At 43.0% G+C, this 18,661-nt stretch overlaps 1 protein-coding gene across 1 annotated transcript in view; it reads right to left on the bottom strand.

Moving 5' to 3' along the window:
- Positions 1 to 9,259: 9,259 nt before the first annotated feature.
- Positions 9,260 to 18,661, bottom strand: part of c2cd2 (C2 calcium dependent domain containing 2) — a 55,624-nt gene continuing 46,222 nt past the window's right edge. The window contains exons 12-14 of the mRNA XM_043701385.2: positions 16,688 to 16,815; positions 14,906 to 15,224; positions 9,260 to 13,243 (exon numbers count right to left, since the gene is read on the bottom strand). Of these exons, the coding sequence (XP_043557320.2) occupies positions 13,035 to 13,243; positions 14,906 to 15,224; positions 16,688 to 16,815 (656 nt within the window). The 3' untranslated portion in view covers positions 9,260 to 13,034. The remainder of the gene's footprint in view (positions 13,244 to 14,905; positions 15,225 to 16,687; positions 16,816 to 18,661) is intronic.

The raw sequence follows: 18,661 nt of genomic DNA, 5'->3' as shown, positions 1-18,661 counted from the left end.
GTCCTCTGAAATTTCTATGAGGTCAATGGTTTATTTAGTTTGGAGATTGATGGATTTCCGCGATCCAAGAAGGATTATGGAATGTGGAGCAAAGGTGGGTTGGTTAAGAATCAATTGTAGCAGCATGGTCCTGAGCTAAATGAAGGAAGAAATGACTTCAATTTATGTCGCACCTTTCCCAATCACTCAATGTCCCTAAACACTTTACAATACAAGTTAATTAAATATTACTGAAGTGAAGTCAGCTTTTTCATATAGAATCATCAAATCCCTTCAGTGCAGGAGGTGGCCATTTAGCCCATCAAATTCACACCGACCCTTCGAAAAGCATCCCACCCAGACCCAACTCCCTCACCGTTACTTTGGTGTTTGGTCATTAGTTTAGCCTTCTGACTCATCAAATATTGATATCATTTCTTTGTGTTGTTGGTTTTTACCTTATTCTTTTGTGAGATCTTGTTTGGGTTCAAATCAGACAGGGATATCAACCTCTCAAAAACAGTTCCCATGTACAAACTTTGACTTTTAGCAAAAAACAAATGGTCTTAACATACTCTACTTTAACTCAAGTTTATTTCTTTGTACCGATAAATACACTGATAAATCACCAGCAATTGCTTCTCGTGGTATCTATTTAAAAATCTAGGCTCAAAAGTTCCCTTGTCCTTCTAGATGGAAGTGGTCATGGGTTTGGAAGATGCTGTCTGAGGATCCTTAGTGAATTTCTGCAATGCATCCTGTAGATAGTACACACTGCTGCTACTAAGCGTCAGTGGTGGAAGAATTGGATGCTGATGGATGTGGTGCCAATCAAGCAAGCTGCTTTGTCCTGGATGGTGTCAAGCTTCTTAAGTAATATTGGAGCTGCACGCATCCAGGCAGATGAGAAGTATTCCATCACACTCCTGACTTGTGCCTTGTAGATGGTAGACATGCTTTGACAAGTCAGGTGGTGATTTATTCACCGCAGTATTGCTAGCCTCTGACCTGCTCTTGTAACCACTATGCTTATGTGGTTGAAGATTGCTGTGAAAGTCTTGGCTTTATTTTTTGCACTGATGCGCTGGGCTTTTCCATCATTGAGGATGGGAATACTTGTAGACCCTCCTCCTCTGTGAGTTGTTTAATTGTCCACCACCATTTACAACTGGATGTGGCAGGATTGAAGGTCTTAGATCTGACCTTTTGTTTGTGGGATTAGCTTTGACTATCATTTGCTGCTTATGCTGTTTGTCATGCAAGTAGTCCTGCTTGGTAGCTTTACCAGGTTGACACCTCATCTTCAGGTGCTCCTGGTATGCACTCTTGCACTCTCCATTGAACCAGGGTTCGTCCCCTGGCCTGACGGGACTGGTTGAGTGGGGGATATGCTGGGTCATGAGGTTACAGATTGTGCTGGAGTACAATTCTGCTGATGTTGTTGATGAGAGAAAGTGAGGGCTGCAGATGCTGGAGATCAGAGCTGAAAATGTGTTGCTGGAAAAGCGCAGCAGGTCAGGGAGCATCCAAGGAACAGGAGAATCGACGTTTCGGGCATAAGCCCTTCTTCAGGATGTTGTTGTTGATGGCCCACAGTGCCTCATGGATGCCCAGTCTTGAGTTGCTGGATGTGTTCAAGTACCATTTAGCACAGTGATAGTGCCACACATGATGGAGGTTATTCTCAATTTGAAGGTGAGATTTTGTCTCCACAAGGACTGTGTGGTGGTTACTTACTGATACTGTCTTGGACAGATGCATCTGCAGTCGGCAGATTAGTAAGGGTGAGGTCAAGTATGTTTTTCCCTCTTGTTGGTTTTCTCATTACCTGCTGCAGATCCAGTCTAGCACTTATGTCCTTTAGGACCCAACCAGCTCGATTTGTAGTGATGCTGCCGAACCACTCTTGGTGGCGGACATTGAACTCCCCCACCCAGAATACATTTTGTGTCCTTGCCATTGTTCATGCTTCCTCTAAGTGTTCTTCAACATGGAGGAGTACTGATTCATCAGCTGAGGGAGGACAGTACGTGGTACATGGTATGTGGTAATCAGCAGGAGGTTTCCTTGCCCATGTTTAACCTGACGTCACAATACTTCATGGGGTCTGGCAACTCTCAACTGTATACTATTGTGCCACCACTTCTGCCAGTGGGACAAGACATGTCTGGAGATGGTGATGGTGTCGTCTGGGATATAGTCATACTCACGAAATTATACCCTATAGACAATGTCAGGCTGTTGCTTGACTAGTCTGTGAGATAGCTCTCCCAATTTTGGCATTAGTCCTCAGATGTTAGAAAGGAGGACCCTGCAGTATCGACAGGGTTGTTTCTGCCGTTGTCTTTACCAGTACTGAGGACGATGCCAGGTGATCCGTCCCGTTTAATTTCTTTGAGACTTTGTAGCAATTAGTACCACAGAAAGCTTACTAGGCCATTTCAGAGGACAATTCAGAGTCAACCACGTTGCTGTGGGTTTAGCCACATGCAGACCAGACTCTGTGAAGATGGCAGATTTCCTTCCCTGAAGGGCATTAGTGAACCAGATGGGTTTTTCTGACAATGATTTCACGATTTTTTAAAATTCCAGATTTTTAAAATTGAATTCAAATTCCACAATCTGCTGTGGCAGGATTTGAACCTGGGTTTCTAGATTAACAGTTCAGTGATAATACCACTAGGCCATCATCTACACTCTTCTTTCAATCTGAGCCATAGATTTACACATCTCATGTTGTCAAGTTCTCAAACACTTGCTATCTTTTGAAACCAAAGACCCCCACTTTCGTTGGTGTTCTGTCATTGGTTTAACCATCTGACTTCTGCAACTCATTAATACACTTGGCTGTTGCCCTGACACCTTGACCAAAGCTGGATACAGTATGCAAAATGTGACTAAAATACAGTGCAGATTCAATGAAAGATCCCACAATTCATACTAATGAGGATTCTAATTTGGGATTTGCAGTGTGATTTGGAATATTAATTGCCACATCTGCTAATAACTTCTAAAATTTCCCTCAATCATATCTCTGGCTGTTTTAAAGATAATTTGCATGGTAAGCTTTTTATCTTCAGGCTTATGCCCGAAACGTCGATTCTCCTGTTCCTTGGATGCTGCCTGACCTGCTGCGCTTTTCCAGCACCACATTTTCAGCTCTGATCTCCAGCATCTGCAGTCCTCATTTTCTCCTCGAAGCTTTTTATCTTATAATATTCAGCACTTTCCATTTTGCTCTATTAAGTTTTATTTTCCATTGTTTTCACCTTTCTCATTTACTAAAAACAGTCAACAACGGAAGGTTATGGTGACTGACATATGATCCACTAACCTGACTGCTGTCAAGTGCAACTTGACCAGGCAAAACACGTTTCCTTGCTGCAGTCTCCTATTACTGCAAGGCAAGGAGCACTTATTTTCAATGATTATTTACTTCCCTCTGCTTTTCTCTGTCTATCAGTTATTAAATGTGATCACTGACTACTGCAGAGACTTAGTTTCCTGCACGTCATCTTTCCAGACCACTAACATTTTGCAACTGTGAATTCTGGAGTCACCCAAAATTCTGAAGAATTTTAAAAATTAATTCATGGGCCATAGCATGACTGGCTAGGGCAGGTTTTGTTGTCCATCCCTAGTTTCTCTTTGGGAGGAATTGATGACCTACCACCTTGAGTTGCTTCAGTGCAATCAACAGTGAACATCCCCCTGTTCTGACTTGATGATGGAGGGAAGGTCATTGATTAAACAGCTGAAGATAGTTCAGCATATGACACAACCGCAAGAAACTTTTTAAAAAATACAACCATCAGAAATTCCAGCAGAGGTGTCCTAGATCTGAGACAATTGATCTCCAGTCCTATATTGGGATTAGTGTAAATAGGTCAATGCAGACCCAATGGGCCTTTTCTGTGCTGTATGAATGACAATATGACACAACCATCTTTCTTTTTGCTAGGTATGACTCCAACCAACGGAGCATTTTTCTCCCTGATCCCTGTTAATTCCAGGTTTCCTCAGGCTGTTTGATGCCACACCTGATCAAATGCTACCTTAATATTAAGGGCAAGTCACTTTCACTTCCCCACTTTAGTTCAGTTATTTTGACCTAGGGCGTAATGAAGTCAGAAGTTACGTTGACCTGACAGTACCAAAACTGAGTGTCAAGGACCATGTTACTGTTGAGTACGTGTTGCTTGCTAGCACTGTCCATAGCATCTTTCATCACTTCCCTGTTGGAGAGTAGAGCAATACAATAGCATTGGCTAGATTAGATTTGTCTTGGCTTTTGCAGATATACATGAGCAATATTCACATTGTGAGGTGGATGCCAGTACTGTAACTACTTAAGTACCTTGGTATTGTTTTGTAGATGCACCTAAGTGGGTGACAAGCTGGACATCAGCAGCGTAAGAGAATATAGATGAGACTGCTGTGAGCACTTTATATCCCTGCTCCAATTCTAGTTTACCAGAACAAGCAGGTCTCTTTTTCACCAACAGCTTGTCAAAGCTCAGCTTTATTGGATTCCAGAGAAACAATTCCAAAACGTATTTAGAAGATTAAACCTAGTTTCCCAGTTACTGGCAGTAGAAAGCAATGGCATGGTAGCAAGTTCACTGGACTGGGAACCTAGAATCCCTGTTCTGGGGGTACAGGTCCAAACTCCCACCATGGCAAAATATGATTTTAATAAAACGTTTGGAATAAAAACATAGCTGGCCTAATCATAATCATTGTCGAGAGTGTGGTGCTGGAAAAGCACAAATCAGGCAGCATCCAAGGAGCTAGAGTCACCTTTTGGGCAAAAGCCCTTCATCAGAAATGAGGCTTAACTCAAATCTCCAGCATCTACAGTCCTCATTTTCGCCTAGTTGATTTTAACCTCACTGTGAAGCCTCTTTCAAGGATACCTATCTTGAGAAAGTTCTCCTCCTCTGCCTTATTCCTGATGAAGGGCTTTTGCCTGATGGGTCAACTCTCCTGGTCCTCGGATGTCACCTGACCTGCTGTGCTTTTTCAGCACCACACTCTGGACTCTGATCTCCAGCATCTGCAGTCCTCATTTTTGTCTAAGAGTGACCATTGTTGATTAATGACCAATTTTGACTGTCATAAAAAAAACCCATCTGGTTCAAAAATGTCCCTTAACTCTGGGAAAGGCACAACTGGATGTTAGAGATCCCTGATTACAATGTGCACATAAAGGTAGAAGAGGGAAAAAAATGCAGCAGCTGTGGTGGTATTACAGATAGCATTATGTGAAGAAAGATGATCATGTTCCCAAGGGTTCAAGAACAGTTGATTTGGCTAGATAAAGAATAAAAATGGTGCTATTACATTACAGCAAACAATGTATAGACTACCAACTTAATGGGAAGGATGCAGAGGAACAGACCTGCAGGGAAATTGCAGAAGTTAGAGGGCATTGCTGTGGCAATGTGCCAAAATCACAAGTTACGTTCCATTTCAGAACAACAACTGTATTGAATCAAGGACCACCTCAGTCAACTAGGGATGGACCAGAAAAGCAATATTGCCAAAGTCATCCAGCTTCCAAATGCAAAGGTTGAAGACCCTCAGACGGAGGAAAAGGCCCAAGTGAATAATTCTTGCAAGGAACTAGTTCAGGCAGAATAGGCCAACTTGCCCTTTTACATCTGTACATTTCTCTAATGTGCTTCTTTGAAAAACAGTGGACTACCCGATAAGTCTTCAGTTCCACATCAAGCTGGTTATGTCAGAAATGTCACAAATCACTCAGTCGACAGTTCACATCCAAACATCATCTTGGGGTAACTAGGCAGGAGCACATCCTTTGAACTAATTTATTTTAAAAATTGGAAACAGTGAATAGACAATTTAATCTGTTAGTTTGGCACACACATTCAGGCAAGCAAATAAAAGAGGAACAGACAGCAAAGGGTGTCAATCCTAAATGTTTAATTTGCCTTGGTTAGGTCTCATCTGGAGAACTGTCTTGGTTTGGTTTCTATGTGAAGGAAAGATATAAAATTATTGATTTGGAGATGCCGGTGTTGGACTGGAGGGTACAAAGTTAAAATTCACACAACACCAGGTTATAGTCTGACAGGTTTATTTGGAAGCACATTAGCTTTCAGAGCGCTGCTCCTTTATCAGGTGTACAACCCCCCATCTGATGAAGGAGCGGCACTCCAAAAGCTAGATGCTTCCAATTAAACCTGTTGGACTATAACCTGTTGTGTGAATTTTAACTTTGTAAAATTATTGCCATGAGTCCAAACAATTATTTATTTATTTTGTCATTGAATGAGAACGTAATTATCAAAAGGGTCTTTCTTCTGGAATTCTTTCTGGACAGAATGAAATCATTTTAAAAGAAAACAAATTTTCTGAAGTATCTTTCACAACATCAGGACATTTCATAAGTTTTTTTTTAAATTACAGCCAATTAAGTGTGAACATTGTTGTAGTATAGACAACACAACGCCAAACTGCCACAACCAGCTCTCACAAACAGCAGTGTGGTAAGGATCATTGTCTTCACAGAGTAGTGCCTTCAGATCTTCATGTTTCACCTTGAGGTGAACTAGGGCATTTTCAGCTACCTTTTCCCCACCCCAACCCCACCCACCTCCCGTTTATCTCTCATTCCCCTTGGCCCACAAGCCTCATTCCTGGTGAAGGGCTTATGCCTGAAACGTAGATTTTCATGCTCCTCAGATGCTGCCTGACTGGCTGTGCTTTTCCAGCAGCACACTTTGCAGTCTCCAGCATCTGCAGTCCACTTTGGCTGGAAGAGTAAACTTAAAAATATCTAAAGAGAGTCGTAGAGATGTACAACATGGAAACAGACCCTGTGGTCCAACCAATCTATGCCGACCAGATATCCCAACCCAATCTAGTCACACCTGCCAGCACCCGGCCCATATCCCTCCAAACCCTTCCTATTTCATATACCCATCCAAATGCCTCTTAAATGTTGCAATTGTACCAGCCTCCTCCACATCCTCTGGCCGCTCATTCCATACTTATACCACCCTGTGTGGAAAAAGTTGCCCCTTAGGTCTCATATCTTTCCCCTCACCCTAAACGTATGCCCTCTGGTTCTGGACTCCCCGACCCCAGGGAGAAGACTTTGTCTATTTACCCTATCCACACCCTTCATAATTTTGTAAACCTCAATAAGGTCACCCCTCAGCCTCCGACATTGCAGGGAAAACAGCCCTTCATGAGAAATACATCGGGATCTTGCCGCCCCCAGGCACAAATGCAGATACAGGAAAGCTAATAGAATGTTACCACTTGAGAGGAATTGAACAAAATAGGAAGGTTATGCTTCAGTTGCACAAGGCAATGGTGTGACTGCACCTGGAACACTATACAGAGTAAGGATTACCTTATTTAAGAATGTAAATGCAGTTCACATAATTTGTGCCAAACTAATACCTAGATTGAGGTACCTCCTCTCTTCCTTCCTTTCCCCAATACCGGTTTCTAATTCTGGGGATAGACTGGCTAATAATATCCACTATAAAACCACCGACTCCCAGAGTTATCTGGACTATACATCCTCACACCCTGCTTCTTGCAAAGATTACACTCCATTCTCCCAGTTCCTCCATTTCCATCGCAGATTCCGATGACGCCAACTTCGACAAGGGAGCCTCCAAAGTGTCCACCTTCTTCCTTAACTGAGGATTCCCCAGCACCATTGACAGGGTCCACGACTGGGTCCGACCCATTTCCTGCACTTCAGCCCTCATCGTCTCCCTTCTCTCCTGCAACAGTGATAGGGTTCCCCACATCCTTACCTACCATCCTACCAGCATGCACATCCAGAAAATCATTAGTTACCATTTCCCAACATATATTCTCCTCCCTTGTCCCTGCGGAAAATGGACTATTCTTGATGGAACATAGTGGTCCACTCTTTCTTCACTCGCAACATCACCCCCCCCCCCCACCTCCCCTCTCCAATCGAAGGTGCAATACCTGCGCATTTACCTCCTCCTTCCTCAGTATCAAAGGGCCTAAATATACCTTCCAAGTGAAGCAGTGCTTTACCTGCACTCACAAGCTAGTCTGCTGAATTCGCTGCTCACAATGTGGTCCCCTCAATGTTGGGGAAAACCAAGTGTGGACTGGGTGAACGCTTTGCAAAATATCTATGTTCTGCCCACAAAACTATCCCAGAGCTTCTAGTTACAGCCACTTTAACACACCACCTTGTTCCCCAGCCAACAGCTACCTCAGGCTTATTGCCATCCTCCAGCAAAGCTCAGCATAAGCTGGAAGATCATTTTCCGTTTTCCGCTAGGGGACCCTACAGTCTTCATGACTCAATATGGAGTTAAACAACCTTATGGATTGAACTCTCCTATGTCCCAGCCTTTGATGACAGTCTACTATTACACACAACCTATTGTCAGTCACTAACAGTCTCCATTAACTGCTATTCACCCTCCTAGCCAGATCTTTTTCCACTCTTGGGGATACATCCCAGACAATCACCTATCATTTATTCCATAGACCCCTCTCCAGGATTGAAGGATTACACCTGAAACATCAACTTCTCCATCACCTGATGCTGCCTGGCTTGCTGTGTTCTTCCAGCCTCCTGTCTGTCTACTAACAAGTAGATGTGGCTATCATACTGTTCCTATGGACGTACCAATGCTACTTTTAATGAACAGTACTGAGATTAACCAAAGGTTGTCTTCTACCTACCTGCTGGCGATGATAGTGAAACAATGGGGGGCACTGTGGCTCATAGTGGTTAGCACTGCTGCCTCAGTGCCAGGGACCCAGATTCGATTCCAGCCTCGGGCAACTGTCTGTGGGGTGTTTGCACATTCTCCGTGTCTGCATGGGTTTCCTCTGGGTGCTCTGGTTTCCTCCCACAGACCAAAAGATGTGCAGGTTAGGTGAATTGTCGAAGAGTGTAGTGGTGGAAAAGCACACAGCCGGTTAGGCAGCATAACAGCACAGCCAGTTATGCTGCCTGACCGGCTGTGCTTTTCCAACACCACACTCTTCGACTCTGATCTGCAGCACCTGCAGTCCTCCCTTTTTCCAGGTTAGGTGAATTGGCCATTCTAAATTACCCACAGTATTCAGGGATGTGTAGGTTAAGTGCATTAGTTGAGAGTAAATGTAGTAGGGTAGGGGAATGGGTCTGGGTGGGTTACTTGGAGGGTCAATGTGGACTTGTTGGGCCAAATGGCCTGTTTCCACACTGTAGGGATTCCATCTGCCCTGCATTCAACAAGAACAAAAAAAAGAGCAAAACTAATCATGATTCTCAATATTTATTGCATTAGTTACATGAATTAAGACACAAGTTTTACATATGAAGGCAACTGGGTAACTTCAGTGTTTTTCCTTTATGCAAGATCATTAACATGCAGCATTTGCTTTTATCGTTGACAATAACTTAGTGTGCAATCCATTTTCAGTTCTGGTTCCTGGCTCAGTTCCATAAACATCATACACTTACTTTTCCCTTTACTAATTCCAGGTAGGGAGGGAGCACCAAAAGAAGGTTCCAGTTACAGTCAACGAGAAACCTACAATCACTGTGCCCGTGTTAAAATAAAAACATTTACACGTTTACATGGAAACAATCCATTTTAAATGCAAGATTCTTCACAGCATTTGTGTGGTGGTAGTGGGCTTTACACAGCCCTTTTCCACTCTTTGGTCATGGGCTTAAACCCCATCAAATACTGGGCTGGACATACAATAATTCACATGCAAGGATTTACAAGTTGTAAATGACAAGGGTAAGACAGAATGTAGAGAAACAATAGTAACTATGGAAATTTGTATAGTACTTTCAGACCACCCCTTTTCAGGAGGTGTCAATACTAAAGTCCTAAATTCACAGAAAACACACAATGATTAGTAGGTCACTTTCGTTGGGAATCATTTTACACTTCTATACTTACAACATTATTACTTGCAATGTCACTTAATATCTATTAAAAATAAATCACTGAGCTATAAAGGATAACTGGAAGCCCATACTGAAGGAACAGCATCACGTAAACCCAACACACAAGTCATTTCCCCCACCCCCAAAATAACTCATTGAAATTGAAGGGAGGGGTATTGAGGAAGGAACATAGTTTGGGGGAGGGGCAGGGGAGACTGTTTAAAAGAACTGACAAAATCCACTGGTACAGTCAGATGTCAAGGCACATCTTGGCCAGCTGAACTGCGTGAGAAACAGCAATAAGATGCTCACTGGTCTTCTTCCCCATCATGACTTGACAAGGGCAGAACTGGAGCATCCTAGGGCAATGGGCTCTGTCATAACAGACCCAGAGCCCAAACAGAAAAAACTACAAGTTCTTTTGCACTGGTCTACAGAACTTGTGTAGTTTTCTGGATGTTGTCACTACATTTGAGTTTTTAAAAGCAGTAAATATTCTATCAGGTTAGCTAAAAAGAGGAAGGACAATAATTGTATGTCAAGACTGGCAGATTAAAAATAGATGGCTATAACCTAAAGTCCTAAGTTACAGTACATAAAAACAAAGGGAGGAATTCAGCAGGCTGGCAGCATCTATGGGGAGAGAGAGAGACACACACACACACACACGACTGAGTGCAGGAGGGAGGGAGAGAATTAGACAGACTGAGACAGAGAGAGCCTGGAATCCCACGTGACACTTTCGGGTTGAAGTAGTGTCATCTTGGACTCAAAACAATAATCATCTTTCTCTCTCTCTCGGGTGCTGCTAGACCTGCTGAGTTTCTTCAGTGTTTTTATTTAGATCGCCAGTATTTTGCATTAAGTTGCAGTCAACCCTGAAGCAAAGGAAAGGCAGGCCACTACACATTTATTCAGTGACTCCTAAATACCACTGGGCAAAACTGGAAGTAGCAAAAGAATAATGGAAGGGAGATAGCAATTGGTCACGATTGTTGTAAACCAAACAAGGGAGGTTTGTTTCCTTTTTTAAAAAAAATGCCGCCAGAGGTCAGAAGATACAAAATGTGAAATTTATCCTATTGCTGTATCCTTCCACACACAAGTACAAAATACAGTCAATTTAACTCTTCGGTGTGAAGCCTCAACTAACATCCCAGCAAACATGGTCAGATGTTTGCCTTTCTTAACTGACCCAATTACTTCCAAAACAAACAGCACACTCAGAACTAGATATTGGGAACCCACTGTTCTTTGGATTTCCCAAAGCTGGAAGGAAATGGTCCCTCAAAACTTCAGAGGCAATGCAACAGCAAGACATCAAGGGACTGAACAGGACAGGTACTCAATAACATGACAAAAAAATGATGGACTCCAGCAACAACTTCTCCAGTCAGTTTAAAAACAATCAAGTGCATTATCAGAAGATTCCTCTGGTTCCACTAAACATGTGGCATTTAAAGTGGCACTGTGCAGCAGCACATTCAAACAGCCTGCAGGAAGCTCAAGATTTTTGTATTTTGAGTGTTAAAGGGTGGTGTTACGATCCTCCAAATACCACCCAACAGGAGAAGAAAGTTACAATGACATGCATACAAACCTATTGAACTGCAATCCGCATCCTGTTTCAAATACCTTTGATGTAGTGAACAATTAGTGTCATGGGTGGGGGAGGCGGTCTCAGACGTGTGCTCCTCTTTCTTGCTTCATAAGTTCGTATTACAATTTGTAAACTATCTAAAAAGCAAAGTCAGCTTCTAACATTTAGTCATAAACTGTGATAACTCAGGGATTCTCAGAGAGCCCTAGAGGGGAAGTTAATGCTTTTGAGCTTAATTCGGAGTCCTCTGTAGTGGAAATTCAGGTTACAAGATGTGGCATCTTTTTGGCGCACAACCAACCCAACGGCTTTGATAGTCTGGCTTAAACAGCATAAAGAAACAAGATCTCCTATATTAAGGTGATTCCTATTCGTATTTTTTAACATCAGAATTCCATCACTTCTATTTTGGAAGACAGGAAGTCATTCCATTTGCTGATCTCAGATGTTTCTTCCCAGTTCTAGAAAATTTCTCTCATTGCCTTGCCCTCTGCAGGGAATTCTTAGCAAGGAACAAAACAGGGCACTGGTTCCTGAACAGCGCAATGCTTCTTCTTACCAATCCTACTGAGATCTAGCTATTTGGCAGCTCCTACAACCAAAAGAGAACCACGATACCATCTCACTCAGTTACAAATCTCAAGGTAAAATGCTTGGCACCATTCGAAAAAAAGGTGAAGAAAATAAAAGTCAGCATTCTAACCACAAGTCACTCTCTGAATAATACTCTAACATCCAGGGCTGTCCTTTGGAAGGAACAGAAATCAGAGACCAAATCCTTCCAAATGGCTCCGAAAGGCCTGGTGCCTGTGCCAGGAACTGTTCCATCTTTTGAGCCTGTCAATACGCTTCCATTTCCAAAGGAAAAATGGCAAAATATGAATGGAGTGGAGCAAAAGGGTCAAAGGGATGTGGATGAAGCAGCAAGAGTAAAAAGTAATGGAATTTTGCAAATGAGTTAGATGGGGTTTAAACCCAATTGTATATTTTTAAAAAAACTACAATAATTCTAAACTTAAATGACAAAAGCCAATTGAAATAGCTGTATGCAGGTCACAAACATTGTAAAGTTTCCTGCAATCTAGCACGATAGCTCAAATCAATATGAACACCTCAGCGGAGGTTCCTAAGATATGGTGTTTTATCTGAGATTGGGCCTGGGTACATAAAAATGTAGTGTTCAAAGTACTTCAAGATTTTCAAAACCTTGTTCGGTATCCAAAGCTCATGACAGGAAATTACAAATGAATGGAAGCCCACCAATTCCACCCCCCCTTCCCACCACCTGTCCTCAACACCACAAAGTAAAAGTGTTGCTATTTACCTCAGTGAGCGTTAAGTAACATTTAAAGTTTAGTATCCTACTAAATTGAAATAATTTTGATGCAGCACACCTCAGTAATTGCAAGTCAAGTAATACCATGAGGCTTTCAGAGTTTGCACATTCCCTAGTCACAGTGCAACACAGTGGACAGAAGGGGAGGATTGGAGGGGAGGGGGAAGGAGAGAGTTAACCTCAAGCATTCCTAAGTGTTAGTCCACTGTGGAGCTGTTAAATTTAGCTTTGCTCTTGGACTTCGGGAAAAGCCTCTTAATCTGCTTCCTGGTCGACTTCCTCTCTTTCTCCAGGGGCATTGGCTGCTCCAGATAAACCAGATCATTGTGAGATTGGCTCATCCCAGGATCCTTCTGATGTCGGCGGCGGCGGAAAAAAAATTTTGCTCCACTCCGCATAAAACTACCTGGAAAACCAAAATCAAAATTTACAAGGCAATTAGGTCCTGCCCAAAATTACTCAAAACAACATCCATCTATAATATCCCTTCTACCCTCACAAAAGGTTGTGTCAGTGGAATTATGCACACGCTGAATGTCAGTCTCTGCAGATTGAGCAGGAAAACACTGTGTGCCATGTGGCAGTGGATCAGACATTGCCAATTTTGATCTCTCTGGGCAGCGCTAAGGGCTTTCAACTTCAATGAAGATTCCAGTCAGTTTCCCTGCTCTTCAGCGGAGATAGGAGAGAAAAATTACCCGCTGACTCCATCTGAAAGGAGGTGCATGCACAAGTCAGGCACACTGCAAACACCTTTTTTCCTCTCTTTACCCACACACCGCATTGACCCACCCGGATGGTCATTTAATGAAGATATTGGAGAGCCCGAGAGAATCATATCCCGGAAAAGGCCAAGTACAATGCAGCGAGATTGCTAAGGTCTTGTAAGAAATCATTTACTTGTTGACAATTCAATCTCCATTTGCTTTAGTTTGTACTCAAGGCTGTCCACAAACTGAATTCCAAGACTCTGTGCAATACAGATTCGCATCCAAAATAAATAAAAATCAAAGGGCAGCATAGTGGCTCAGTGATTAGCACTGCTACCTCACAGCACCAGGGACCTGGGTTCAGTTCCACCCTTGAGGGACTGTCTGCATGGGTTTCCTGCCACAATCCAAAGATGTGCAGGTTAGGTGAACTGGCTTGGTAAACTGTCCAAAGTGTCCGGGGATGTGCAGGCTAGATGGATGAGCCATGGGAAATGCAGGGTTACACAGACAGGTGAGGGGTGGGTCCAGTGTGGCCTGCTATTAGAAGGGTCGGTACAGACTTGATGGGCCAAAAGGCCTGCTTCCACACTATGGATTCTGTGACTCTGATTCTTTGCCTCCCTTAACCTAACTTGTGGGCAGCACGGTGGCACAGTGGTTAGCACTGCTGCCTCACAGCGCCAGAGACTTTCTGTGTGGAGTTTGCACATTCTCCCGTGGGTTTCCTCCAGGTGCTCCGGTTTCCTCCCACAATCCAAAAAAATGTGCAGGTTAGGTAAATTGGCCATGCTAAATTGCCCATAGTGTTAGGTGTAGGGGAATGGGTCTGGGTGGGTTAGGCTTTGGCGGGTCAGTGTGGATTTGTTGGGCCGAAAGGCCTGTTTCCACACTAAGTAATCTAATCTAATCTAACCTAACCCCTAGTGTCACTCTAGACTTGGGGCAGAGGCCAGTGAAGGAAGTGAAATACATAGTATGTTGCGTTTGGATTATAGTACAACATTAGTGTTTAATTCACTGCGGCGTCTCCTAGAAATGCCCACCTTGACAATGTTATGTCCTCTACTGGACAAAGTTCTGATGAAAGATCATGGTCTGAAACATCACGTAGTTTCTCCCTTCATGGATTTGCACGATCTGCTGAGTATCTCTGGCAGTGTGAGATTTTTAAAAACTTTTTTTTGGCGGGAGAACGGAGAGGGGTGTGAAGAAGTCTATGATTATCAATGATATACTACTGCAACATAACAACGAATGAAGAGAATCCGATGCATTGAGGTGATAGCTTGTCACTTCTCTATTAAAAAGCTTTTTCAAAATAATCCCCGATTTTGGAACTCAAGCAGAACATTTACCTCTAGATTTTTTCATAGTTCCTGTTTCTGAGCCAGCCATGGAAAGATTGGACCGCTGTTCAAAATCCAGGTCTTCCTGAGAGCCATCGTTCCACTGACTGACTTCCTGCTCCACTTGATTTGTGGGTGCCATCGCTGAAGTTCCCTCTGCAGCACAAAGCTCAGCCAAGGGTAAGCTGCGAGTTAATGTCCGTTCCGAGGGAAGCCCAGAGATGCAGTCAGAGGAAGCGAGAGGCTGAGGTTCTTGCCTCAAGGACGCATCCATGGCAGCTGCGTAATCAGCCGACAGGGTCATTTCATCATCGATGACTAAGGGAGACTGGGAGGGCAAGATGGGAAATAATGTCGTCAGATTATTAATTGCTTGCAGCTAAGTCAAGCATTTTAAAAGTTAAAGTCCCAAATTTGAACTGAATACTCAATGTTGTCCAACCCACGTATGAGAAATTTTCAAGTTCTTCCTCCCCTGCGCCACTTAATGAACCAAGGGTGGATCAAGAGAAAACATCCCTCATGAAATCGGAGAAAAGTCAGATGGACATTTTAAGGAGGTTGAGACAGAACTTGGTGAAGCACAAATTATTTCAACACATGTGGGAAAGCTGACTAATTGAGCACCAAGAATCCAATTTGCATATGAAAGTTTCCCAACAGGCTGAGAGCGCTGAAGTCATCACCAAGTCTCACCCCGTTTTGATTTGAACGTAAACCAACTGTTGCACCAATATCCAGGAAACATACCATTGTGCGAGCACCATCGTCACAAGGACCCCAGCAACTCAAGATGATCACTACCAGCTCTTTTTTTTGATTCATAAGATGTAGGCATTTATTGCCTGTTAGGAGTCAGCCACGTTACCTTGGATCTGGAGTCACATGTAGGCCAGACCAGGTAAGGACGACAGCAGGAGGTTAGAGAACACAGCAAGCCAGGCTGGATCAGGAGGAGGTGAAGATGACGTTTCAGGTGTAACCCTTCTTCAGGACTGTGGTGAGACTTAGAGGTTACTTTGGCTCTCAGCCCATCGGGAGGCCTGAAGAAAGGTTACACCCAAAGTGTTGACTTCACCTCCTGATGCTGCCCGGCTTGCTGTGCTCCCCCAGGCTCCTGCTTGTCTACCTTGTATCTGGCAGTTGTCTAAGACCAGGTAAGGATGACAGTTTTCACATTAGTGAATCAGCTGGGTTTTTATGACAATTGGCAGTGGTTAGTTACACCTCTGGAGTAGGTGGGTCTTGAACCCTGGCTTCCTGGTTCAAAGGTACTGATATGACGCTACTTCCTATGCCACAAAAGCCCCTACTACCAGCTTCTTATGGCAACTAGGGATGGACAAGAAATACAGTCACTGTCCCCATCCCAAAAATAAACAAACTGTACAGATACACCATTTTGGTTGTGCCCCAACAGTGCTTTTACCAGTATTTATTATAAAGCTAAGAAGCTGGAATCTTTTAATATTTTGCACTTCTGAACTAAAAGGGAAATAAGAAACAGAAGTCCAATGTTACTCCCACATTGTGCCTTCAACACCATTAAAGTTAATTCCCAACCAAACAGGAAAAATAAACAACATGATTAGAGAAAACCCTTCCTCGCTCAAAATCAGGAGAGCAGTTATCTATCCGGCATTATATTCCACTTAATAGCTTCACCCTCTTTCCAATCATAACGACCCTAACAATCAAAAATTTGCCAAATGTAGATGTTCTGGTTTGAGAAAGGGAGGAGGATGATTAAGACAGAGAGAAAGATGATCTCTGACATGATAACGAACTTACCTTTGTGACACCCGAAATTACCATTGTACTTCTCCTGACGGGAGACTTCAGCGTGTGCTTCGCCGATTCTGTTAGCTGTCGGATTGCAGCTTCAGCCACCGGGTCTGTGCCACTCAACTGCAGCAGCTCTACAAGAATTTAAGACTGAAATCAATGCCGAGAACACCCCTTAACACTGATTAAGGCAACGAGACCATCCGACAAGAAGGAAACTACCTTGCATACATTAACAGCTGAATCCAAGTTAACCCAAAAAGAATACTCTCAACTGGTTTGTTCCTTCCTATGACACTATGCTCAAAACCAAACTATCGTTGTGCAGTATCCCTCAATTTCCTACTGAACTAGAATTTTTTTAAAATATTAGAATAAAGACAAACTTGTCTTTATTCAAGAACAGGCTGATGGTGACAAACAACTCAGTGAATTGGTTAGCTCAGTTGACTTGATGGCTGGTTTGCGATGCAGTGTGATGACAATAGCATGGGTTCAATTCCCACACTAGCTGAGTTTGCTATGAAAAACCCTCCTTCTCAACCTCTCCCCTTGCCCGAGGCATGGTGACCCTCACGTTAAATCACCACCAATCACATCTCGAATGAGAAAGCAATCCTATGGCCCTTAGGGACTTTGGCAAGTTTACTTTATTTTTAATTACATTCAATTTTAATACACAGTCAGGCACTTCATTGTAGAATTCTCAAGTGTTGGCATATCAGATTGGGGTCAGATCAGCAAGACTTGTGAATCATGGGGAAAAAGTAGAAAAAAAACTCCTTCCTTAACAAAAAAAAAGTTGTCAAACACCTTACCAAGGGAGAAAGACCAGGGCCTCCCTCGAAAGTTGTCTCTTCAAATCTGTCTCGCGAACTGAATTTTCCAAATTACTGAAGCATTCTGCCAAGTTCATAAATACAGTAGACTGCTGTAGTCCATGAAGAAACACATGGAGAAACAGTAGAATGAATGTAATTGTTGTCAATTGAAAAAGAACGACAGACTTGCATTTACAGCACCATGACAGAAGTGGGGAGCAGGGATGTGTGTTATCAAGCAGCAATGCAAAAGGAATAACCTGCTCATTCAGGTTTCTGACCTCTCACCAAACATGGACACAAGAGCTGAATTCCAGAAGCAAGGTGAGAACGACTGCCTTGACACGAAGCAACATTTGATCAAGTATTTGATGTCAAGGAGTCCTAGGAAAATTGATTGGGGCAGATTAAAACTCTATGCTGGTCAATTATACCTAGCACAAAGGAAGATGTTAAATCAATCATCTGAGCCTCATGCAGATGTTAAGAGTCAGAGTCATACAACATGGAAACAGAGTTAAAAATCACAACACCAGGTTATAGTCCAACAGGTTTAATTGGAAGCACACTAGCTTTCAGAGCGACGCTCCTTCATAAGGTGATTGTCGCTCCGAAAGCTAGTGTGTTTCCAATTAAACCTATTGGACTATAACCTGGTGTTGTGAGATTTTTAACTTTGTACACCCCAGTCCAACACCGGCATCTCCAAATCATAACCTGGAAACAGACTGACTATTCAATCCAACCTGCCCATGCCAACTCCGCTTCCCAATCTAAACTTGTCCCACTTGCCTGTGTTTGGCCCGCATCCCTCTAAACCTTTCCTATTTGTGTATCTGTCCAAATGCCTTTTGAATGTTGTAACTGTTCCTCAGGGTCACATCCTCAACCCAATCAGCTTCAGCTGTGCCATCGTAACAAGAGAAGCGGCTGATGATTACACAAAATGCTCAGCATCATTTGTGAATATTTCAATCCCGAAGTAGTCTGTGCCCACATGCAATAGCACCTGAATAAAATAGGCTTGGGGTGATAAATGTTAACTACACATCACACAAGTTCCTGTCAATGGTAGTTTCCAACAATATAGAATCTAACGATTACCCTTTGACATTCAGTTGCATTACACTTGCTGAATCCCCCACTATTGACATCCTGC

Source organism: Chiloscyllium plagiosum, unplaced genomic scaffold (assembly GCF_037043375.1).
Source record: "Chiloscyllium plagiosum isolate Xiang-an unplaced genomic scaffold, Cpla_swu_hap1 HiC_scaffold_12, whole genome shotgun sequence".
In the NCBI taxonomy this organism is placed as follows: Eukaryota; Metazoa; Chordata; class Chondrichthyes; order Orectolobiformes; family Hemiscylliidae; genus Chiloscyllium; species Chiloscyllium plagiosum.
Note: the sequence above shows the minus strand (reverse complement) of the source record. Positions and strands in the feature narration are given on the sequence as shown.